The sequence below is a fragment of the Perca flavescens genome, chromosome 14 (genome assembly GCF_004354835.1).
Source record: "Perca flavescens isolate YP-PL-M2 chromosome 14, PFLA_1.0, whole genome shotgun sequence".
NCBI classification, from domain to species: Eukaryota; Metazoa; Chordata; class Actinopteri; order Perciformes; family Percidae; genus Perca; species Perca flavescens.
Window position 1 is genome coordinate 27,006,855 of NC_041344.1, and position 26,084 is coordinate 27,032,938.

A 26,084-nucleotide genomic window follows, 5' to 3' on the forward strand; every position below is an offset into this window, starting at 1 on the left:
ATTTTTACAACTCATAAAAAGTCTCCAAATAGATACGGGCATTATTATTTTTGTGTGTGTGTGTCTGCGTGTGTGCGTGCGTTTAATGGCCAACATTTTTCCCTCCACTGGCTGGGAACTGTGCTGAACACGGCACGCATCTTTGTCACATCATCTGTGCACCTTTTTATTAAGACAAACATAGAGGAACTCTGAACTGAGGACATTTGTATATTTATTGCTAAGTTTGTTTATGTGTTGCCTAATTTTATCTTTGTGATCCGACTTGTTTCTGCCATCTAACTCTTGTTCTTGTGGAGGTTGAAAGCACTTATTGTAGTTTGCTTTGGACACAAGCTTATGTCAAATGTTTGTTCAGTTATCAAATCAGGAAATAAGGTACAGTATACTTCACCATTAGCCCAATCTTATTTATTCAGTGTAAAGAAGAAGACATTTTGACACAGCTTTTTATCCCTAACTTTTATTATACTTGTCCTAATCATGACTTGTGCATTCTACACTAGTTGGCTATTTATAGTGTAAACACATACTGTGATTGTATAGTGTGTCTTCCAGTCATTAACACAGGCAAATAATCCTCCTCCAGAAGTAGGATCTGCCTAGCAAACCCAGGAGATTTACATACACGTGCAAAAACACAAAGATTGGTATCTTAACCGTCTTTACCGTGGAAAAAATGTAGCCCTTCAAGTTCTTCTACTGTTACCTACTGCTAACCTTCCTTTAAATGCTAAGAGAAACATCAGAACCCTGTATAAAACTTGAGTTTCTGTTGCTCATCTAGGTCCTGGATCATTCTATACTCTGTATCTCCAGGATGTGCTCCAGTTTTTAAGTCTTTGTTCATGAGTTTTTCCCAGTAATGACTCCAGTTTCCATCACTGTCTGCTCCATAACCAAACACACTGACCTAGGACAACAAAAGTAAACAATGTCAGAAACCGAGGACATACAGCCTTCTCAATTCTTTGCATCCACTTGTTAATCATTAGTGTGTTACAGTGGTGACATTCACAAGTAGAACTCTGACTTAAAAATGAACTTACCTCATCACACATATGCAGGGCAAAAATCAAGGCCAGAAAGCCAGTGGAGGGGTAATAACCTTTCTTTTCCAGCCACCTGTCATGAACATACCTCATAAAAGCTGGATTAAGTACCATCACCTGTTGTGAATCAGAATTAGGCTTTAAACATATTTTTATGAACCATGACCTTTACAGCCAAAAAAGTTTATTGTTAAATGCATTCAAAATAATACTCACCAAATCCTTGTTAGCTTTGATTTTTGATCTTACACCCCAACGTGGTCTGTTGAAACAAACATGAATTGTCACACTTAATATCATTAGGGCCCGAGCGCCGTCGGCCAGCGAAGGCCTTCTTGAAACTGATGGAATTATTATTATTTGTATTATACCAAATTAATTGCCTTTTTGAGGACCTAAACACACTCAAACACCATCCAAAAGTTACACCTGCATCAGGCCCAGTGCAAATTTATGTATTTCAAGGGTTTTGTGAATAGGCGTGCCCCCTCCGACCCCCAGACCCCCTCCAGTCTATATCCACGAAGTTCCACTTCCGGGATTGCTCCAGATGCATGTCCTTTCGCCAATGTCCCTTTCCTTCCGCTTTTTTTGTGTTGTAATTTTAAAGTCTGGTGGATTTATGAGGACTATGGTAAACTCCTCCTCAGATCTCTACAGGGTAAATCCAGACAGCTAGCTAGACTATCTGTCCAATCTGAGTTTTCTCTCGCACGACTAAAACAACTTTTGAAAGTACACGTTCCACCAAAACAAGTTCCTTCCCGAGGCTATTTAGCAGCGGCTCCGTGCGGAGCTAAGCGCCGCCGATTGTGATTGGTTTAAAGAAATGGCAATAAACCAGAGCACGTTTTTTTATTCCAATCCCGGATTGCTGTGTGGACTAGCCAGACCCTCCGCAGCAGCACTGTACAGGAAGGTCTGCGAAACTAGCTCCCCCCCCTAACAGTTTTCAAAGTTGAAGCCCCCTCCAATGAAAAGTTATTAACAACTTGATTTTTCGTTGAACGTTGTGGGCGTGGCGGCCATTTTGAGTGTTTAGCGATGAACAAGAAACAAGAAATGTCTTTGCCAAGGTGTCTTATAAAGTATCCATCCATCCATCCATCTTCGTCCGCTTATCCGGTGTCGGGTCGCGGGGGGAGCAGCTCCAGCAGGGGACCCCAAACTTCCCTTTCCCGAGCAACATTAACCAGCTCCGACTGGGGGATCCCGAGGCGTTCCCATGCCAGGTTGGAGATATAATCCCTCCACCTAGTCCTGGGTCTTCCCCGAGGCCTCCTCCCAGCAGGACGTGCCTGGAACACCTCCCTAGGGAGGCGCCCAGGGGGCATCCTTACCAGATGCCCGAACCACCTCAACTGGCTCCTTTCGACGCAAAGGAGCAGCGGCTCTACTCCGAGCTCCTCACGGATGACTGAGCTTCTCACCCTATCTCTAAGGGAGACGCCAGCCACCCTCCTGAGGAAACCCATTTCGCCCGCTTGTACCCTGGATCTCGTTCTTTCGGTCATGACCCAGCCTTCATGACCATAGGTGAGGGTAGGAACGAAAACTGACCGAAGATCGAGAGCTTTGCCTTCTGGCTAAGCTCTCTTTTCGTCAACAGTGCGATAGATTGAATGCAATACCGCACCCGCTGCGCCGATTCTCCGACCAATCTCCCGCTCCGTTGTCCCCTCACTCGCGAACACAACCCCAAGGTACTTAAACTCCTTCACTTGGGGTAAGGACTCATTCCCTACCTGGAGAAGGCATTCCATCGGTTTCCTGCTGAGAACCATGGCCTCAGATTTAGAGGTGCTGATCCTCATCCCAACCGCTTCACACTCGGTTGCGAACCGATCCAGTGAGTGCTGAAGGTCGCAGGCCGATGATGCCATCAGGACCACATCATCTGCAAAGAGCAGCGATGAGATCCCCAGCCCACCAAACTGCAACCCCTCCCCACCCCGACTACGCCTCGATATCCTGTCCATAAATATTACAAACAGGATTGGTGACAAAGCGCAGCCCTGGCGGAGGCCAACCCTCACCTGAAACGAGTCCGACTTACTACCGAGAACCCGGACACAGCTCTCACTTTGGTCATACAGAGATTGGATGGCTCTGAGTAGAGACCCCCTCACCCCATACTCCCGCAGCACCTGCCACAGTATCTCCCGGGGAACCCGGTCATACGCCTTCTCCAAATCCACAAAACACATGTAGACCCGGTTGGGCATACTCCCAGGCTCCCTCCAGGATCCTTGCGAGTGAAGAGCTGGTCCGTTGTTCCACGACCAGGACGGAATCCGCATTGTTCCTCCTCAACCCGAGGTTCGACTATCGGCCGAACCCTCCTTTCCAGCACCTTGGAGTAGACTTTACCAGGGAGGCTGAGAAGTGTGATACCCCTATAATTGGCACACACCCTCTGGTCCCCCTTTTTTAAAGGGGAACCACCACCCCAGTCTGCCACTCCTTTGGCACCGTCCCAGACTTCCACGCAATGTTGAAGAGGCGTGTCAACCAGGACAGCCCCTCCACACCCAGAGCCTTGAGCATTTCTGGACGGATCTCATCAATCCCCAGGGCTTTGCCACTGTGTAGTTGTTTGACTACATCAGTGACTTCCGCCTGGGAAATCGATGACAATCCCCATCATCCTCCAGCTCTGCCTCTAATATAGAGGGCGTATTAGTCGGATTCAGGAGTTCCTCAAAGTACTCCTTCCACCGCCCTATTACCTCCTCAGTTGAGGTCAACAGTGTCCCCTCCTTACTGTACACAGCTTGGATGGTTCCCCTTCCCCCCTCCTGAGGTGGCGAACAGTTTTCCAGAAGCACTTTGGTGCCGACCGAAAGTCCTTCTCCATGTCTTCTCAAACTTCTCCCACACCCGCTGCTTTGCCTCTTTCACGGCAGAGGCTGCAGCCCTTCGGCCCTTCGGTGCCCTGCAACTGCCTCCGAGTCCTCCGGGATAACATATCCCGGAAAGACTCCTTCTTCAGTCGGACGGCTTCCCTGACCACCGTGTCCACCACGGTGTTCGTGGGTTACCGCCCCTTGAGGCACCTAAGATCCTAAGACCACAGCTCCTCGCCGCAGCTTCAGCAATGGAAACTTTGAACATTGTCCACTCGGATTCAATGCCCCCAGCCTCCACAGGGATGCACGAAAAGCTCCGCCCGGAGGTGTGAGTTGAAAGTCTGTCGGACAGGGGCCTCCTCCAGACGTTCCCAATTTACCCGCACTACGTTTGGGCTTACCAGGTCTGTCCAGAGTCTTCCCCACCCCTGACCCAACTCACCACCAGATGGTGATCGGTTGACAGCTCTGCCCCTCTCTTCACCCGAGTGTCCAAAACATACGGCCTCAGATCAGATGAAACGATTATGAAATCGATCATTGACCTTCGGCCTAGGGTGCTCTGGTACCAGGTACACTTATGAGCATCCCTATGTTCGAACATGGTGTTCGTTATAGACAATCCATGACTAGCACAGAAGTCCAACAACAAACAACCACTCTGGTTTAGATCAGGGAGGCCGTTCCTCCCAATCACGCCTCTCAGGTGTCTCCATCATTGCCCACGTGTGCGTTGAAGTCCCCCAGCAGAACAATGGAGTCCCCCACTGGAGCCCCATGCAGGACTCCAGTCAAGGTCTCAAGAAGGCCGAATACTCCGAACTCCTGTTTGGTGCATATGCACAAACAACAGTCAGAGTTTTCCCCCCACAACCCGCAGGCGTGGGGGAGGCGACCCTCTCGTCCACCGGGTAAACTCCAACACAGCGGCGCTCAGCCGGGGCTTGTGAGTATCCCCACACCCGCCCGGCGCCTCACACCCTGGGCAACTCCGGAGAAAAAAGAGTCCAACCCCTATCCAGGAGTATGGTTCCAGAACCGAGACTGTGCGTGAGGTAAGCCCCACCAGATCTAACCGGTGGCGCTCCACCTCCCGCACCAGTTCCGGCTCCTTCCCCCACAGAGAGGTGACGTTCCACGTCCCCAGAGCCAGCGTCTGCCGCCCGGGTCTGGTCCGTCGAGGCCCCTGACCTTCACTGCCACCCATGTGGCATCGCACCCGACCCCAACGGTTCCTCCCACAGGTGGTGGGCCCATGGGCTGGAGATGGGGAGCCACGTCGCTTGTTCGGGCTGTGCCCGGCCGGGCTCCGTGGCAAACCCGGCCACCAGGCGCTCGCCGACGAGCCCGCCGTCTGGGCCTGGCTCCAGACGGGGGCCCCGGGCTTCCTCCGGGCAGGGTCACTCCATCTCTACCTTGCTTCTTCATTGGGGTTTTTTGTATTCGTCACTGTTTTTATTTATTTTTGAATTTCATATTTGTTTAATAAAGTTGCCTTGTCTTGACTATGAATAGGCCTACAACATAAAAAAACCCATTAAAACACAAACTGCTTTTTTATAGGGCCACTCCCCGATAATGACATCCTTGCAGGTGCAGCATCTCTCATCAGCCTAGACATCATCAATCAATCCGTGGTTTAATATTTATTTTTTATCGTAGTATATTTGCACTCTTTGTATCTGCACTATTCCAACTTTGTTTTGCAACTGCGGCACAGCAATTTTTCCTTGGGATAAATAAAGATACCTGATCTGGTTTTATCAAGTAGTTCCTGATTTTGTTCTTAATTCATTTCTTGGTAACTATAAAAATCTTATTTGTTTTATCACTCTGTTATAATATAAGACGTGATCGAAATGGTATTGACTTTCTGCATTCAGTAAAAAGGAAGTGCACTGATGGCAAGATAAAAGGAAAAAACAAGGGTGCAGCCTGTTTTGACAGGCAGAAGACGCAACATTTACAATATGCTGCCAGCACTCAGTAAAATAATCTTTCCCAAGTCTGGTCCTGTTTTAAGCATTCAGCACTTTACAGTGATGCTAGTCCAATGTTGTGTAAACAGGTAGGCTGTTGTGATTCTGCAAGTATTTTACCCAGTCCTTAACCACAGAATGCCATTAAAAAAAACGAATGCCATTATAAACAACGCTGGTCTAAAATGCTGCCCCTTGGCTTTTCACTGGAACAAAAAAAGAGAGAGCACATTACCCCCATCCTGGCCTCTCTATATTGGCTTCTTGTGCATTTTAGAATTCATTTTTAAGAGGTTATTGTTTGCTTTTAAGTCTTTAAATGGCTTATCTCCACACTATGTATCAGACCTTTTACAGGTACATGTCCCCTCTAGGTCACTGAGGTATGCTGATCAGTCTGTTTTAGTGGTCCCAAAGACTAGATTAAAGACCATGGGGGGGGGGCGAGCTATTTCTGTTGTCGCCCCCAAACTGTGGAACAATGAAACCATGTGAGGACTCACGCCTGTTTTTTAAATCCCGCCTCAAGACTCATTTATTCTCATTGGCTTTTGACCCAGCATGAGTTTTTTTTCCTTATTCGTGGTTTCTTAAAAAATAAAAATTGTTGCTCTCTTAGTATATCAACCCTGTGTTTGTATCCATTTATTTCATATGTATAAATACATATATTTTTTTTAATTAATTTCATATAATATTGTGTATCTATTACTAGGACATATATATATATATATATATATATATATATATATATATATACATACATACATACATACATATATATATATACATACATATATATATACATACATACATGCATACATATATAAACATACATACATACATACATACATACATACATACATACATACATATATATATATATATATACATACATATATATATATATATATATATATATATATATATATACACACATATATATATATATATATATATATATATATATATATATATATATATATATATATATATATATATATATATATATATATATATATATAGATATATATGCAGCATATAGGCCTATATTATAAATTATATTATTTTTTCATAGCAAAGCTTTCGTTGAGTTTTGGTAGTTTATAAAGCTGTAACAGACATTTCATTTTGGTTTAGCAGGCAGGGGAAATGTTCGCCAAGGTAGACTGTTAACCAATGACCAGTGTTGGGAAAGTTCACTTTCTACATTCTACATTTCTACAAGTTCAGTTCACACATTTCAGTTCATAGTTCATACTTCAAAATGTTTAACTAAATTCACAGTTACAAAAATGAACTAGATCATTGTTCTTTTTTCCCATATGTTGCTTCATTTCAGTGTTTGCTGTGGATGTGACTGAAGTGCGGTTTTTTCTTTTTGAAAGAAAGCGGGCACAGTTTGCATAGAAATGTAAGATTTTTCCCATCCTCACCGACCTTGTCATAAAACTCGTTTAAATAATCATACGACGCCTCCTTGCTGCTTCTTCGCCTCCACGCTGCTTTTTGTTTTGATGACTCATGCGGCGGTGCGACATCGGTGGCTGGTGTTGCCAGATTGGGTATTTTTTACATATTAAGGTCTGTACGGTGTGTTTTAGCCGAGTATTTATTATTTTCTATAAAAATCTGGCACCCTATTGAACGAAGTTAAACTGCGAGAGCATGCCGTTCACAGACACCAGAATGAACGAGTTCACAGTAACGTTCATCAGGCAGTAATACAGTACGTTCAGTTCACGTTCGCCCAAAATATGAACGAGTTCATGAACTATCGTTCAATGAACATTGCCAATGAATAATATATTAACTATTTCTTTATCTAGAACTGTTAATTTAAATCTTTACAGAACGCATTTATTATATTGAAGTGACCAGAACCCAGATTATTGGAGCTGCGCCTCTGCAGCGTTCTGTTCAATCAGCAGTGCGTCATGTTGCTGGGACACACACAGTACAGACAGTGGATCCTCCCCCCTCTCTCTCTCTCTCTCTCTCTCTCTCTCTCTCTCTCTCTCTCTCTCTCTCTCTCAGGCTACTTTAGCTTTTACTTTTTAGTTTTTGTTTTTTTTAAGAGCAGAGGATGCGTTCAGTGCGGCCCGTCACATAGTCCACGTGCAATTTTCTCCATATTAATTGATTTTCCGAACATAATTAGCGGAGGGAGGCGGTTGTTCATGTGGCCTGGCTCCTCAAACTCTAAACAATAATAACTTTGGAAATACAGCTCGGGTTAGTCCTCCATCGCCGCTGCGCACTGAGAGGCGGATAAAACGCACCTGTTGCGCCAGGATCTTGATCGGACGGAAAGCGTTTAGTCAACTAGCTACACTACTTGACGTATGGACACATGTTTAACTTAAGAGGAGTTAATAATATGCCGATTTTGTTTTTCCTTTTTGGTATGGTCTTTGTCACAGTCCAGAGCAGGAGGACCTGCAGCCGCCAGAGGGATCCGATTTCTTTCACTTCACTTTAAAAAAAAAATGTTATAGCCTATATAATACCCCGCCACAACAGTGTGCCAATTCTCCTATCAGAAGACTTCTTCCTGATCAAAGCACACAAATGGCATTCATTTATTCGATCATCATCCTCCAGTACTCTTAAAGTCAAACGTTTTCTCAATAGAAGAAGTGGATTTACTTTCCTCTCTCATCAGGTAGGACAAAAATAAAACATTACTACATTATAACTGCTTTTTATTCTTTTCCTTCTTTTATTATTATTATTATAATTTTCATAGATTTTAGGTATATTTGGCTCATAAATAAATGAAAAATGACTACAGGAATCAAGTAAAAATAATAAGATGTACCATTAGTAATTGTTATTAATGATAACTGTAGCAATAATTAAATTAAAGTTTTTTTAGTTTTTTAATAGCTCATATTTTGATTATTTAGCTCACTTTCCTCAGCTTTAGCTAATTTTTCTCACATTAAAGACAGAAATTCGTGTTAAACAACATGTTATATGCAATTGTCTACAGCATGGCCGATTATCGGCTTGGTGTGTCTCGGGCTTCAGATAAAACAAAACCCTGATGCTAATTTCATGACTTGGAAATGCAAATTGGTCACAGGAAACAACATCCAAAATGTCCAAAAACTGACACACAGAGGCCAGACAGCTAATAAGTTGGTAAATTAAACAAATATGACAAATAGCAGTACAAGAAAAAGAAAAAATATAGGTATCCTGCATACTTTATCATGTAAGATATTAATACAGATCCTATTTAAAGTTGCTACTGTCTAAATACAATAACCTGATGGCAGAAAGAATAAAAGATTTGGAGTAATGATTACTGTATATACTGTATGTACTGTATGTAGGATTGCTTTAATTTTATTTTCACGTGTATCTGTTGGCATGTGCTCATCTTTAGCCTAGCCTACATCTCACAACGCTCTGAAAGCTGCCAGTTCACACCAATGCAACCAGACAGTGCGGTGCATCATCTTGGTAGCACGACTCTTTGTGCTTCTGTCTAACTTCCGACTTTTCGGCTATTGTTTTGTAGCCATATATATATATATGTTGCGTCTAAATATGAATGAGGATAAATCAAATTGTTATTGTTCTTATTATTATTTAGGGGGGCTTAGGAGCATTTTGGGGTAGCTTCAGCCCCCCTAAAATAGGCCTAACGACGTCCCTGGCCATTTCACAGCCTTAGGTCCTCGGGCAGGGCCGTTTTGGCCGTTCTGAAGTCGAGTCCTAAATCTAAGGGTGACCGTGCTTTTGCCATAAGGGCCCCTCGACTTTGAAACAACCTGCCCAAAGAGATAAGGCGCGCAGGATTGGTGCCTCATTTTGCTCTCTTTATGCTCTCTCATTTTATTGTTCCTTTTGATCTGTATCTGTTATTGCTATTGATTTCTATTCTATATATAGTATATGCTTATTTTGTCTTCTCATTAGCTTGTTTTGTGTTTTTTGGCCCCACTGTTTAGCTGTCAGTTACTTTACTGACCTCTTTTGCCTTGCTTGTCTGTCAAAGCACTTAGTAAACTTGGTTTTTAAAAGGTGCTATACAGATAAAGTATTATTATTATTATTTAACATATAGATTTAATATTTAGATTTACAGATGAAGCCATCTAAAATTTCTGCTCACTCTGTGCTGGGAGATGCTTGAGTCATAAAAATGAGCATTCTGATTAACAATGGATATGTTGTGGGTGAAATCAAGCATAATCAATGAGGAAAATATAACTGAAGAGAGCAGAGCTGCCGTTTCTAGATTATACATCTGCTATATTTAAAGTTTTATGTTCGCATAGGAGTTGTGTTAAATTACTGCTGATGAAACCTAACAGTTCCTCATTTGGCTGCCTCACAATATAAGCATTGAAATAACAAAATAACAGGGAACATTTATTGTGAAAAATGAATAGGAAATGAAACCGTTCAATAGCCGCTGCATTGACCACTCAGACACTTTTCTCAGCAATGTGGATATTTGGCAATTTCAATTAAATTCAATTTTATTTATAGTGTCAAATTATAACAGGAATTATCTCAGGACACTTTACAGATAGAGTAGGTCTAGATAACACTCTGGCGAGGAAAAACTACCTCTAGGAAGAAACCTCAGACAGACCCAGGCTCTTGGTAGGCGGTGTCTGTCGGTGCCGGTTGGGGCTGTCATGAACAATGACAATAATAGTCACAATAAAGATAATGACTAGAAGTAGTAGTTGTATTAGTTCACGGTGTCGTAGAGCACAGCAGGGCATAACAGGGCGTGGCAGGGCGTTGACCGGACTTAGCAAGTTGAAGCCGGCATTGCAGAGCGTAGCAGGGTATAAAAGGGTACAGTAGGGCGTAGAGCAGGACCACGGTGACAGCTGCCACCATGATGTAGGTGCCATCATGATCCAAGGAAACATGCTGGGCGAAACAAGAACATAAGGCTCTGGGGAATAAGCTCCCCGGAGCTAGGTTAGTAACAAGCAAGATACACAGATGGAAAGAGAGAGGAGAGAGAAGCTCAGTGTGTCAAAGGAGGTACCCCGGTAATCTAGAACTATAACCACATAACTAAGAGCTGCAGGGAAGGGGAGATAGGGAGGCTGTGGTCCGTGATTGTGGCTACACACCTTCCCCCGCCAGTCTAGGCTAACGCTGCGGCTCCTTACTCCCTAAGTATACGTATGTTTTCTATGGGGAGAAGCAGAGGTAAGGTGGGGGTGCGCCATGACTATGGCTACACACGCTCCCTGCTGGTATAGTCGAACGCTGCAACTCCTCACACCCCAACTATAGGCTTTATCGAAGAGGAGAGTTTTAAGTTTACTCTTAAAAGTGGTGATGGTGCCTGCCCCCCAAACCCGGATTGGGAGCTGGTTCCACAGGAGAGGAGCCTGATAGCTGAAGGCTCTGGCTCCCATTCTAATTTTAGAGACTCTAGGAACCACAAGTAACTCTGCATTCTGGGAGCGCAGTGCTCTAGTGGGACAATAAGGTACTAAGAACTCCTCAAGATATGAAGGTGCTTGACCATTTAGAACTTTGTAGGTCAGAAGAAGGATTTTAAATCCAATCCTGGATTTTACAGGAAGCCAATGCAGAGAAACTAATACAGGAGAAATATGATCTCTTTTCTTAGTTTTTGTCAGAACACGCGCTGCAGCATTCTGGATCAGCTGGAGAGTCTTAAGGGTTTTAACCGAGCATCCTGATAATAGGGAATTACAATAGTCCAGCCTGGAAATAACGAATGCATGGACTAGTTTTTCAGCCTCGTTTTGAGACAGGATGTTCCTAATTTTGGCAATGTTACGAAGGTGAAAAAAGGCTGTTCTAGAGGTTTGTTTTAAGTGGGTGTTAAACGATATATCCTGATCAACAATAACTTCTAGATTTCTGACAGTAGTGCTGGAGGCCAGGGCAATGCCATCCAGAGTAATTATATTTTCAGATAATGAGGTTTGGAGGTGTTCAGGGCCCAGCACAATAACTTCAGTTTTGTTTGAGTTTAACATCAGAAAATTGTAGGTCATCCATGATTTTATATCTTTAATGCATACTTGAAGTTTAGCTAACTGACTGGTTTTGTCTGGCTTGATTGATAAATATAATTGTGTGTCATCCGCATAACAGTGAAAGTTAATTGAGTGTTTCCTTATAATATTGCCTAGAGGAAGCATATATAAGGAGAATAGAATTGGTCCAAGCACTGAGCCTTGTGGAACGCCATGGCTAACTTTAGCGTACCTGGAGGATTTATTGTTAACATTAACAAATTGAGATCGGTCAGAGAAATAGGCTTAGTGCAATTCCTTTAATGCCAACTAAATGTTCCAATCTCTGTAACAGGATGGTATAGTCAATAGTGTCGAATGCAGCACTAAGATCTAGTAAGACAAGTACGGAGAGAAGTACTTTGTCTGAAGCAGTTAGAAGGTTGTTAGTAATTTTCACCAGTGCCATCTCTGTGCTATGATGCTTTCTAAATCCTGACTGAAATTCCTCAAATAAGCTATTGCTATGTAGAAAATTACATAACTGATTGGAGGCTACCTTCTCAAGGATGTTGGAGAGAAAGGGAAGGTTAGATATAGGTCTATAGTTGGCTAAGACCTCAGGATCGAGGGTGGGATTTTTCAGAGCTACTTTAAATGACTGCGGTACAGAGCCTGTTAATAAAGACATATTGATGATATCTAGTAATTAAGTGTTAACCACAGGAAACACTTCTTTAAGTAGCCTCGTTGGGATGGGGTCTAAGAGACAGGTAGATGGCTTAGCTGAAGAGACCTTTAACATTAGATGTTGAAGGTCTATAGGATAAAAGCAGTTTAAGTATATGTCAGGTCTAGTTATTCTTCCAAGCAGTCTGTCGTTTAAAGGTGAACAGTTAGAGGTTGAGGGCAAGAGGTGATGAATAGTATCTCTAATTGTTTTTATTTTATCATTAAAGAAGCTCATGAAGTCATCACTACTCAGAGCTATCGGAATAAATGGCTCAGTAGAGCTGTGTCTGTCAGCCTGGCTACAGTGCTGAAAAGAAACCTTGGGTTGTTCTTGTTTTCTTCTATCAGTGATGAATAATAGTCTGATCTGGCCTTTCTTAGGGCCTTCCTAGAGGTTTTCAGACTGTCTTGCCAATCTACACGAGATTCTTCCAGTTTGGTGGAACACCATTTCCTTTAACGTTTTCGCGAGATTTTCTTTAATTTACGAGTTTGGGAGTTATACCAAGGTGCTAGTTTCCTTTGCTTTATCATCTTCTTTTTGAGGGGAGCAACAGAGTCTAAAGTAGTCCGTAGGCAGGCCGTAGCACCAGCTACACAATTATCAATTTGGGAGGTACTAAAGTTTACATAAAGGTCCTCTGTTTTATTAAAGCACGGTAATGAGTTTAGTGCTGTTGGAATATTTTCCTTAAATTTAGCTATAGCACTGTCAGATAGGCATCTAGTGTAGAAGCTTTTATCTAATTTTGTATAGTAGGGTATTAAGAATTCGAAAGTTATTAAGAAGTGGTCTGATAATAAAGGATTCTGCAGGAATACTATTACATCTTCAATTTTGATGCCATATGCCAGCACCAGGTCAAGGGTGTGGTTAAAACAGTGGGTGGCCTTATGCACACTGACTAAAACCAATTGAATCTAGTAGTGAGTTGAAAGCAATACTGAGGCTGTCGTTGTCAACGTCCATATGGATATTAAAATCACCTACAATAAGTACTTTGTCTGATTTAAGGACTACACATGATAGAAACTCAGAGAATTCCGATAAAAAAATCTGAATATGGACCTGGAGCTCGGTAGACAACAACAAATATAATTGTCTGTACTGTTTTCAATGTTGGATGTTGAAGATTAAGAACAAGGCTTTCCAAAGAGTTATAATTTAGTTTAGGATTAATTAACAGGCTTGAATCAAATATGGCTGCAACTCCCCCTCCTCGGCCTGAGCCTCTAGGAATTTGAGTATTATTATGACTGGGAGGTGTCGCTTCATTTAGACTAACATATTCTTCATGGCCCAGCCATGTTTCAGTAAGACAGAATGGAACAATTTGATTGTCGTATATCAATTTGTTTACTAGTATTGCTTTAGAAGACAGAGATTGGATATTTAATAGTCAGGCAATGCGATACTAGGCTAATATAAAAGGAGACCACTTTAAGAGAAGGAATGTTTGTGGTAATATCATAGATATTGGTGAATTCTGGGAGGTTTTCTGAAACTAAAAATAACGTTATTGTATACCGGCTGCCAGCAGGGCCCAGAGACCACCGGGAAAGGGAGCAGAGGGACAAAAACAGCCAGGCCTGGTTACTGAGCCCTTCAGTAGCATCTGAGGGAATGTTTTTCACACCCATGGACCGTCCTATCATGTTTTACAATCTTGCACACAAAATAAGATCACAAAAAGAGCACCCAGCAAGTGAATGAATGGGTGTACATTTTAGATGGCTTCATCTGTAACATTTAACTTTTTATTTTACTTTTATAAACATATTGACAATTGCATCTAACATGTTGTTTTACACAAATTTCTGTCTTAAATGTGAGATATAGTCATCATCAGAGAAATAATGCAAACATTGATATTCATTTCATAATGACTAGCAGCTGTATTCAGTTGAAGATGAGTTTATCTAAGTGGTATCTTGCACTACCAAACTGCCTTACTTTCTTTTGATAATTATAGCTTTAAATGAACAATATGACAAGTTTTTCCTCATTTATGATTGTAGTCTCTCTTCTCAATCAGAAGCGTCACAGAGCTGAGATGAAATCAAAAGGGAAGGCGCTCATTGTCCTGCTGTGTGTGACTACTATCTGTGTGTCTTGGAGAGGATATATGTCATGCACCCTGCCTCAGAATAAAAGCCCCTGTGCTTGTGAGCGATGTTTATCTGAAGATGATCCGTGGTTTATGAAGCGTTTCAACAAATCTGTTGAACCATTTTTGTCAGCAAACTACAATCTCTCAGAGGACGCTTTCAACTGGTGGAAGGTACGTAGTAAACTTGTAAGAAAACACTCTCTCAACCTGCACTTCAGATCAGGGAATAAAATATAATCAACGACCATCCCCATGCACCCGGCGCCACGAGGGGGCAAGAGGGGGCTTTGCCCCATCAGTTGTATTTTCTGACTCCTTGTTTCAACATCATACATCCATAAAACGTACAAACACAACAACACAATTGCTATTAGGCTACAAGTTCTACTTGTCGTCTACATCGCATGGGGGCTTTCAACTACAAACAACAATGTAATCCCATCTGCGGCTATATTTGTCACAGAGACCGCTCCAGCCGTCTTCTCACTTCATTAATAAATCTATGGACCAACAGATCCCGTTGCTCTGGATAGAGACCAGTGAAGGACATTAGAAGCACTTTTCCGGTGATGGCTGAGCGTTACTGCGCAGCCTCCAACTTGATGACATAGATGTGACGTGAGCAACCTGTCTGAAAGTTGTAAGTCTTCTGGTATCTGTGCCAAGAGAAATCTCTCCGAATCTTGCAGAGACAGAGAGAGTGTATATGTAAGAAGATAACATAGGCACAGGCTAATTATTGCTAACTAAAATGTTAGTTAACATTAGTAATTAAACTAAACAGCTAATGGAAGTCGAAACTGCCTGCGAGCTTCTCCTGTACTATATGGTAATTCCTCTACTATGTGACAGTAAGTCGCGTGGTTATGTCACAACTGTTTTTTTTTTTTACAAAAGCGTCTGCTATGGAGCCATAACGTAAGCTACAAGGTAATGTAGCCTTTCATACATTAGCCGCTTTCCGACCAGAGGGATTTTTGCAGTTCCTAGAACATAACGTTCCTAGGACAATGTTTTTTCTCCTGTTCCGACTGGACCAATTTGGGGAGTATTAAGTTCCTCTGGCCACAGTTCCTGTAACTCTTTCAGCTCCTAATTCAGGGCAGGGTCTTTTCCCTTTTCTCCTTTCCGCATAATGGTGGTTAAATGGCTGTGATTATAATAACAAAAGGTCAGTTCCTATGGCCACTTGGCCAGTGTGAATGCAAATGGTAAACCGCTTTTGGGGAGAGTAGTTAGTAGTTGTTTAGAAGTGGACTGTTCCTATAACTACGTTCCTGTAACTACTTGGTCGGAAAGAGGCTATTGTCGTGTTTCTTTAGAAATAAACAAGGAACAAATAAGTCTTTAAATGCTTCAGGAGCAATGCTTTGTGGAGGCTGGCTTACCCCCTTGAAAAAACTGCTGTGCTGCGCTCAGACCACCGCCAGTAGCCTAGCAACGCAAATTGTTTACATGTCTTTTCATCAGAGCAGCGCAGCCGCAGCACTGGACACTGGACAGGGAGCAGACAAAGACTAAATACACAGGGTAACGAGGAAACACAAGACAGGTGGCACAAGGTGAAACAGGTGAAACACATTAGGGCAATCACAAGGGCGGGAAAACCCAGGAAGTAAAACAACACAAGACAAGACAGAAAATAAGAACGTCAAAATAAAAAAAATTATGTCTCATTCAAACTACAGATCCGCTAGCCTGGAAATCCAGACCCAAATCCGAAAGATTAAGGGTCTGGCATTGAGTAATGAAAATGGCCCAACTCAAGGGGCAGCACCAAGCATGCATTTGAAAATGTCAATGCACACAACTGGATAACACAATGACCAATCACAACAATACACAGGGTGACGTATCCAGAGCCCCATACGCTTAGCTACCAGCGGAGCTAACAGGTAGATTAAACTGTGGTCATCTGTTTAGCTCGCCTCTGGCCCGCCTATATCAGATACACCAATGTGATTGGTGCAGATCGGCTACAAGGGCATAGTTAATGAGCATTATTACTGAATGCCAGAGTGACTCGCTGAGCAAATTCAAATTCTGGATTTCCAGGGTACTGATCCGCTAACCGATCTGGCAAACTTGCATAAGGTAATGTAATGGACAATTCTGCTTCCAACCTGTAGGGGGGCCGAAGCGGGAAAAGTTCTCTAGTGTTGCTTTAAGTGTCGGCTCAACCATTACTGGACGGAAATGTCTACAACCGGGTGCACACACTCGGAGGTTAATGAAAGCCTAAAGCTCATAAATTAGACAACTAGTTATTTTGTCGAGTCAAACTTTTTATTTAAAAAATAGATAAAAATGGACAACTTAACTGCTTCAAGAAATGCCATATTTGCGAGTGCTGACCCTGTTGCGGCAGCACGGGTAAGGCCTGGGTTAAATTAGTTAATGTTATCCTACTTTATGAAAAAAAAATAAATATCCCCCTCGCAATTTTTACCTGCCCCCTTAGTCATTTGACCCAGGCGCCGGACCTGCATCACCATGGTGACAACGCCTGCCACTGTGTTCATAACAATCCATTTGTTTGATCTGCCTGACAGCGCTTACAGCATGAAAAGGGCAACTTGAGTACCTTCAGAGAAACAGTGGAGAGGATGTTTCTGACGGTCCCACCCAGTCCAGATGTTCTAGAATCCAGCCCCGACCGCTGCAGGACTTGTGCTGTGGTGGGGAATTCTGGTAATTTGAGGAGATCACATTATGGATCTCTCATAGATTTCCATGACGTCATCATAAGGTAAGTCGTCCAGCGAAAGAAAGCTGTTTTCTTCTATTAGTGTTTTTGGTCACATTGTATTTCTGCCAAGGACAGTGACACGTGAAATATATCCCTCTGCACTATTTAGAATGAACGCTGGTCATACCAAAGGCTATGAAGCAGATGTTGGGACCAGAACAACTCATCGTGTCATGTATCCAGAGAGTTCTGTGGATTTAGATAACACCACTCATCTTGTGCTGGCTCCATTTAAGATACAGGATCTTGAGTGGCTCACAAAGGCCCTAACCACAGGATTCAAAGGACGGTGAGTCAGATTTTTATGAACTATGTGATCATTTGTCCCTATAGCAGAGTTTATCTTGTAAACTATGACGAAATATGTTTTTTTTTTTTTTTTTTCCCAACATTCAAAGACGGGCAGAACAACAATCAGAACATAGAGAACATGAACACAAACATACATAATGCCAGGGGGATCACAATTAAACAAAAAATAAATCTGTTCATCAACATTTTATAGTGGGTACTTATACATAAATACCTATTGAAATGATAAAATGGAAGATTTTGAGTTAATTTTAAAAAGAATGGTTTGTGGTTGGCAAATTTAGACTTACGAATATGAAATTTAGCGAGTAACACTATCAAATTAACGATTTAATTTATTTTTTCAATGACTAAGATGAGTCGATAACAAAAGCGGCACAGACGTCATTAAACACGTGATTTATGGCAACATGCAATATTGTTGAGAAAAAAAAATTTGAATAAAATGTTTACAAAATTCTTTAAAATATCTCTCTTAATTCAATTTAAATGGCTTAATTGGCATGATGTGACACTGTAAATATTGCAAAAACCTATTTAAATGTTGAAATGTTAACATTACAGTAATCTCACAGGTCTGGACCATGGATGGTGTTGGTTATATGTCTCATTGAAAACTGAGTTATACAGGCGGCTCCAATTTTATTTTTAATAAAGCAATATATTTTTATATACACAGTATGTTACATTCAGATTTAGAATTACATTCAGTGCATTTACTGTTGCCATACCGTAACCATTCACCCTGTTTTAGTGAGACCGTGGATCCATATAAGGGCAGGGGGGATTAAAGCACCACGTGCAGTGTAACACATTAGATAAAACGCGACAAGGTGACAGACAGACAACAGAGGGAAGTGAGACGGGACCATATAAGAACTGCTACGACGGGACTGGACAGGACAGTTGACATGCACAAGGACGTATTATTGTTAATTAGGGTAGAACGATCTGTGATTCACATTGGGTGGTCACAGTTAGGGTGTTGAAAGGACTTTTGTCTCTGTTTGACTTTGTTTCTCACGTGATGCCTCTTTGGTTGCCTAAGTAGTACCCAAGTGTAACAAAACGATAAAATAGTGTGGGCGTGTGTGTCAAAGAAATTTCATGTTGATAGCCTCACAGTTAATGTTTAATGAAAGTTGGTGGCATTTTATTATCGTCTCATCTTAGTCATGGAAATACAGGTTGTTGACGTACATATTTCCTCAGTTTTCATTAACGATATCAATGCTGCGTACTGTTTTGAGGCATGTTCTTTGAAAAGTCTACAGAGTTAAGCATAGCCTATGTGAAATAAAACTTCCTCCCGAGATACTATAATACGTTCACATTAAAACAACCTCTGATTTACTTTTCTTTATGGATTGCCTTGTAAATAATTTTACTGACAAAACCATGCAATCACTTGATGTTGCATGTGACATTTTACGCCATTTTCAACAGATCATATGCACCAATAAAATCAAAAATCAAATCTAATATGGATTTGGTAAGTATTGTTTTTGACGATGCAATCAACAGTAACCTTTATTGGCTGCAAAGGTCATAATTTAATAAAATAAGTTTGAATTCTGACTCATAACAGGTGATGGTCCTCAATCCAGCTTTTATGAGGTATGTTCATGACATGTGGCTGGAAAAGAAGGGCAGGTATCCCTCCACTGGCTTTATTGCTTTGGTTCTTGCCCTGCATATGTGTGATGAGGTAAGTTAATTTTTAATTTAGCGTTTTCCTTGTAAATGTCACCAGTGTTGCTTTAACACACTGATGAGTAGCAAGTTGATGCAAATAAGCGAGATTTTAAGCACTACGTTCTCGGCTTCTAACATTGTTAACTTTTGTTGTCCTAGGTCAGTGTGTTTGGTTATGGAGCAGACAGTGATGGAAACTGGAGTCATTACTGGGAAAAACTCAGAAACAAAAAGTTAAAAACTGGATCACATCCTGGAGATACCGAGTATAGAATGATCCAGGAGCTAGATGAGCAACAGAAACTCAAGTTTTATACAGGGTTCTGATGTTTCTCAGCATTTAAAGGAAGGTTAGTCATAGGTAGCAGTAGAAGTAGAAGAAAAACCTGTCCTATATTTTACTCATTGTATTATTTTTTGTGACGTTTATTGTTGCAATATGCATTTTAATGTTAAAAATTTGAATTTACCTGTAAGCTACGTCAATAAAAATAATAATTGAATAATTAAGTTAATTATCACATTGTGTCGCATGACTTTCAAATGACTTGAAGCTTGTGTCCAAAACAAACTACAATGAGTGCATTCAACCTCCACAGAAACAAGTTAACAAGTTAGTTAGATGGCAGAAAAAAAAGTCTCACACACAGATAAAGGGTTTTAAATTAGGCAACACACAAACTCAATTAGAAATAAATATACAAATGTCCTCAGTTCAGTGGTCCTCTATGAATTGTCTTTATAAAAAGGTGCACAGATGATGTGACAAAGATGTGTACAGTGTTGAGCACAGTTTTCACATTAACCTGTTCTGGTTTAAAGATCTGAAGAACTTTCTTGCACACACACACACACACACACACACACACACACACACACACACACACACAACTGTATCTATCTCCTCATGGGGACATACGTGTGTTTTTATGAGTTGTAGAAATAATAAAGTTTAAAAGGTAATGCTTTAGAAAGTATCTGGAATAGTATGTCAGTCATGACAGGTATGCAGGAGAAAGGTAATATGATTATACAATTTCAGTAATTGGTTTGAAATCAGACAAGGAGCTAGCTGGTCATTTTAATACTTTTCTGTCTGAGATTTGATACTAATAATTCAAAAGAACAGGTTGACCAGATGTGATTGAACATCTCCACCACTCCACAAATTGAAGTTGATGTGCAGGGTGTTTGGCGCATACTCCATCAAACCAAGACTAGTAAGAGCCCCGACCCTCATAATATCTCTTGTCACCATTTGAAAAAACTGTGCAAAATTCTGTTTTAATTTCCAACTCATATTTAAGTGTTCCTTAGAGCAAAATATCCTTACAGGCTGTGGAAACAGCCAACAAAGTAGCTAAGAACAAGTCACCTGAGGGCATTTGTGATTTTAGACCTGTGGCCTTGACATCACTGGTTATGAAGGGATTTCAAAGCTTATCAAGAGGTAGTTAGGGCCGTGGAGGGTTCACTGGATCCTCTGCAGTTTGCATAGAAGAACACAAAATGGGGTTGTTGATGCTGTTCTCACACATCTTAACTTACTGTAAATACCTTGAAGGCTCAGATACACATGCATGTTTATTGTTATTATATTTCTCTTCCGCTTTTAACGCAATCCAGCCCCACATTGAATCCCAGTCGCTCTGGTGAACACATCTCAGCACCTGTTTGATTATCAGCATTTGGAAGCGTCTCTCCATTATGATCTGTTGAACAGCGGCCAACTTTGAGGATGAGTCTCACTCTGTGCTTTAATTTTTAAACCAGAAAATAACGGGATGCGCAGCGGTTGTCACAGAAACCAAGCCAGACCCCTTGAAACCGTTGCTAGTTTTGCCGATACAACCCATTGCGGTTGCTGAGCAGAAGCCTAGGGAGGCTGCATTACGCATGGGCTTGTAACTGGGCATAGCGGAAGAGGCGGTGCGTAATGCGTGGAGACATCAGCCTCGAAAACGCAGCAGTTTAGGAGATGAAGAGATGGAGAGGGGTCTGGCTGCAGACCTTCACTGTGGAGTCGCTTCCAGTGCAGGCTCCACTGAGGGCACCTCCACTGTCAGGCGGGTAAAGAAAGAATTTGTTTTTTTTTCCCCCGCCCCCTAAGGTCTTAATGTACTTGTAACCTGATGCCACTTTGCAAAGGTATCTGACTGATTTGCTTTATTCCAAATTGTTTAAATGCATGACTCTTGAATTTTTCTTTGTTAAAATTGCTACTACTATCAATATATAAATATGAATAACGCAAAATACTGAATGTTGCACATACGGGCTACTTTTTTCTTGTTTAATGTAGCCACCTTTAAGCCTGGGATTGCTAGTTTCTGAAGTTGCATTTTATGCTGCCTTCAGGTGCCATCGGAATTATGGTAAATACTATTTTTCGACTTGAAAGTTGCACATAAACACCGATGGATACATCTATGATAAACACCCCTTCATCTCATACTGTTGAGACTAGTCTAGCCCCAAGAAGCAGGTGGTAATAAACTTTGCGTCCGCCTTTTATAATTTCGCTCCGACAACAAAGCATTTAAACATAACGTGGGCCGTTCACGACTGGCACGTAAAGGCAGCATAGCTTTTTTTCTGTGGAGAACGGAAACTGCTTACTATATAACCGTGTGTTCGGCTTTATTTTGTGCAGCCTGGATGAAGAGGAGCAGCATCAAGATATCAGGTAGTTCTGGTCAGGCTACCTGGAACGTGATGACGCTGCTGTGAATATCACCGCTTCACAATCTGCAAAATTATTTATTCATTTATTTTTTCTAGTAAAACATAAAATCCTCCTTCTCACCTACAAATCCCTCCAGGCCCTGGCCCCACAGTACCTCTCCGACCTCCTCCATCCATACACCCCATCCCGAAACCTGGGGTCCTCAGACGCTGGCCTGCTGGCCTGAAGTATTCAGATCCCTTACTTAAAAGTACTAATAACACACTGTAAAAATACTCCCTTACTGCATTAAAAATGTTAGTTAAGTTAAAGTATGTATCATCAGAAAAATGTACTTAAAGTATTAACAGTAAAAGTATTCAAAGCAGAAAAATCCTCCCAGTTTAGAAAGTATCAAAACAGTTGTGTGTTTAATGGTCTAATCACTTCAGCTGGACATGTAGGCCGTTATGTTGTTGGCTAGTTTCATTTATACTAATCAGTCCCTCCAGAATTTCGCAGCCTTTTTTTGAGATTTTTGCGGCCCAAAATGCCTGATTTTGCAGGAGCTTTAGTAAAAAATTGCAAAAAAAGTTGCGATGTCTTTTGTATGTTTGTTGCAATGAAGTTGTGGAAGACAGTGAAAGATGCAAAAAAAGATGTAATTTTTTTTTTTTTTTTATAGTTCTTTAAAAATAAAAAAGGAAACTTGTTTTGGGGAGAATACAATTACTCTGGGCTGAGTTGTCCTAGTAACCTTACCAAAAAGGCTCAGGATGCTGCAAATGTTAGTATAATATGAAAATACCTGGTGGATTTAAGACAAAAAATTATAATTTATTGAATGAATCAAATTGAACATATGTGTCAGTGGCTTGTTGATCTTTACATTGTTAGTTAATTTCCTAACCTGGCCTGGGACACACATTCATACGGTTTGATAAAGTACTTATTCTTATCATTGCACTTACATTAACAAAGCGTAGCTGTCCTCAATTTAGGTCATTGTGTCGTCTCATCTCGGTTTTTCCTGCATCCACCGTGTGCGTTTGTGTGTGGGTCTGTGTGTGTGGGTCTTTCGCTGTACGTTTTGTTGGTAAATGTGAGATGTTCGAGTCACACAAACGTCTAAATCTTCATATCACAAACAAGGAAATGGTCAACCCTTTCTCACTCCCGCTTGGTCAGTGGCTCTCAGAGTGCACGTGGGACTGCTGGGATTGGTTCGCGGGAAACTTCAGTTTTTTGGTCAAATTTGTGGAAAAGTTGCGGAGATTGGTCAAAATTGCGAGTTGCACCAAATTCACGGTGATTGGTTGAATTCATGTGAATTGGCGAAATCCTGGATGGACTGACTAAAACATTGTCAAACAGCATGCGTTTTGTGTGCAAAAGTCTTAATGTGTAAAGTAACTAGTAACTAAAGCTGTCAGATTAAAGAGACTTCAGTGAAAGAGGAAGGCGCTCAAGTTCTGTGGATGGGTCTCCTGCATCGGCAATTGCCATGCTATCTTTTGACTGACTGTAGCTAAGTTAAAAGGAGTTTGACTTGCAGCACTTCAACTCGTGTGTTTTTTTTTCCGCTTGGAAAACCGACCGGACGTGACATTTTTTTATTCGAAGTTGGAGATTGTGACTTAATTTCGGTCGATTTCGAATTAAAATCAAAATCGTGACACCCTTAGTCCTTAATCCAGCTTTCATTAGATATGTTCATGGGGCGTTGGAGAAGGGCAGGTATCCCCACTGGCTTTCTTGCTTTGGTTCTTGCCATGCATATTTGTGACAAGGTAAGTTCATTTTTAGATTATGGATTTCCTTGTAAATGTCACCAGTGTTGCTGAAACACGCTAATGATTAGCAAGTTGATGCAAATAAATGACTGATGAAAAAGCAATCTTGTTTTATTTAGCGAGATTTGAGGCAGGCTGGTACTCCGTCCTTGGTTTCTGGGTACTAGGTCAGTGTGTTTGGTTATGGAGCAGAGACAGCGATGGAATCTGGAGTCATTACTGGGAAAATCTAATGAACAAAAAGTAAAAAACTGGAGGAAATCCCGGAAAATAAGAATATAGAATGATCCAGGAGCTAGATGAGCAAGAGAAACCCTTTACACAGGGTTCTGAAGTTTCTCTCAGCATGTAAAGGGCTTCCTCAGCTCCAGTTTGTCCACTGTTTAGACAGATACCGATATTTGTGTTTTGCATGTGCATGTAAGTCTCCTGAGCTTACTAGACAGATTCTACTTTGAAGAATTCTGAGAAGAAAAAAGTCAGATTTCTGACTTTAAACTGGTAACTAGTCAAGGTTGGGGTAAGGGTGAAGTATACTGTACCTTATTAAATGCATTTACTGATGTGATAACTGAAAACATTATAAGGGTTTTTTGTGAACTTTCCTGTATTTTAGCCATATGTGTTAACGTTGAGTACTTGAATTTCTATGTACTGAAGTAAGATCGTCAATGAAATTGACAATGAAGTTTCAATGAAAAAAATATGAATTTGTGTCCCAAATATTTAGCTTCATAAGATAAATAAAATAAGTTCATCATATTGTGTCGCATGGTTTTCATATGACATAAGCTTGTGTACAAAGCTAACTGCAATAAGTGTATTCATGACAGGAACAAGAGTTAGATGGCATAAACAAGTCTGATCACACAGATAAAGGGTTTAAAAGCAGGCTGATGTTCAGTTACAGGAAGTAAAACTAGACAGCACAGAAAACCAGACTATCACAAAACAAAACAAGATCATAAATTACACAATCACAAGGAGACAAGACATAGAACCAAAATACCAGATACAAATGAGACAAAATACAAAGCACAATACCGAAACCATAACAAAAACTTTTAAAATGAAATAAACTCTTTTCTTTCTCACACACAAAACACATCAGAGTACACCAATGCCTAAGATGGTTTAAGCTAATCAAATATGAAAGACTAAACACTTTTATTTCAAGACAATTACCACTCAATTAAATTATAATTGTGTTTAACAGTTCAACCTTTTTAAATGTTCAGAATATTAACGTTACCAGGCGCTTAGGTTTTTAAGTTGGTACACATATGAAGAAACAAAGCCGCAGATGGTATGAAGGTAAATATGGTGCAAAACGTGAGAGCTTGTAGAATACAATGTGAGAACTTGCATAACAAAAATTGAACTTGTATGTTAAAATTTGCACTTGTAAAATTACAATTATTAGGCGTGTCCGGGGGATGACCAGGAGTTGTTGGGTTGTGGACCTGAGTGCCCTGGTGGCAGAGTAAGTAGACAGAAGATCGGAAATATACGGATGGGCTTGACCATGGAGTGCTTTAAAAACAAAAAGCAAAACTTTAAAATCGATTCTGCATGGTGATTGTCCACGAGATCGTTCTTAGATAAAAGTATTTCAACTTTGCTACCGTTCTAAGCTCGTAAAACTACCTTTAACAACAGAGCTGACTTGTTTATCAAAATTAAGAGAGCTGTCAAAGAACACCTAGGTTTCTGACCTTGCACTGTAAATTTGATGACCAAGGGCCAAGGGCATTACTCAAGTTTTTTTAGAGGTGGGGATCAAATAAAATCATCTCAGTTTTCTTGTCATTCAACTAGAGAAAATGTTGCTGCCATCCAGGATTTAATGTCCTCCAAACAGCTAACATTTTATTAATTGATGAAGTGCAACCAGATGAGATGGGTAAGTACAGTTCACGTATCATCAGCGTGGCAGTGGTAATTTAGGTTGTGCTTTTCAATGATAGAACCAAGGGGCATGTATATGGGAGAACATGGGGCCAGGAACGATCCTTGGGGGACGCCACATTTAATACCCACTGGAGAGGGAGGACTTAGTACCCAGTTTCACAAAGAAAGTTCTATCATCTGTCAGTTATGATTTAAACCAGCTTAGGACAGAGCCCTGTAATCCAACTCGATTTTCCAGGCGGTCAATAAGAATGCCATGAT

The 26,084-nt window shown here is 41.1% G+C and overlaps 2 protein-coding genes across 3 annotated transcripts; one reads left to right on the forward strand and one right to left on the reverse strand.

Moving 5' to 3' along the window:
- Positions 1 to 464: 464 nt before the first annotated feature.
- On the reverse strand, positions 465 to 7,390 carry LOC114568035 (CMP-N-acetylneuraminate-beta-galactosamide-alpha-2,3-sialyltransferase 2-like). Its single transcript, XM_028597379.1, has 4 exons — positions 7,321 to 7,390; positions 1,269 to 1,314; positions 1,050 to 1,169; positions 465 to 913 (listed from the first exon to the last, which is right to left on the reverse strand). Exons 1-4 carry the CDS (start codon positions 7,326 to 7,328, stop codon positions 746 to 748), a joined length of 342 nt encoding a protein of 113 aa, XP_028453180.1. The 5' UTR covers positions 7,329 to 7,390; the 3' UTR covers positions 465 to 745.
- Positions 7,391 to 7,401: 11 nt separating this feature from the next.
- Positions 7,402 to 19,838, forward strand: LOC114568034 (CMP-N-acetylneuraminate-beta-galactosamide-alpha-2,3-sialyltransferase 1-like). Of its 2 annotated transcripts, XM_028597377.1 has the most exons (8): positions 7,402 to 7,464; positions 8,304 to 8,545; positions 14,624 to 14,869; positions 17,251 to 17,447; positions 17,557 to 17,736; positions 19,206 to 19,251; positions 19,348 to 19,467; positions 19,614 to 19,838. In XM_028597377.1, the coding sequence occupies exons 3-8, from the start codon at positions 14,642 to 14,644 to the stop codon at positions 19,779 to 19,781; spliced, it is 939 nt and encodes a 312-aa protein (XP_028453178.1). In that variant the 5' UTR covers positions 7,402 to 7,464; positions 8,304 to 8,545; positions 14,624 to 14,641; the 3' UTR covers positions 19,782 to 19,838. The 2 variants fall into 2 exon arrangements, with proteins under 2 accessions (XP_028453178.1, XP_028453179.1); XM_028597378.1 differs by lacking the exon at positions 7,402 to 7,464 and having other exon boundaries at positions 7,988 to 8,545.
- The last annotated feature ends 6,246 nt before the right edge of the window (positions 19,839 to 26,084 follow it).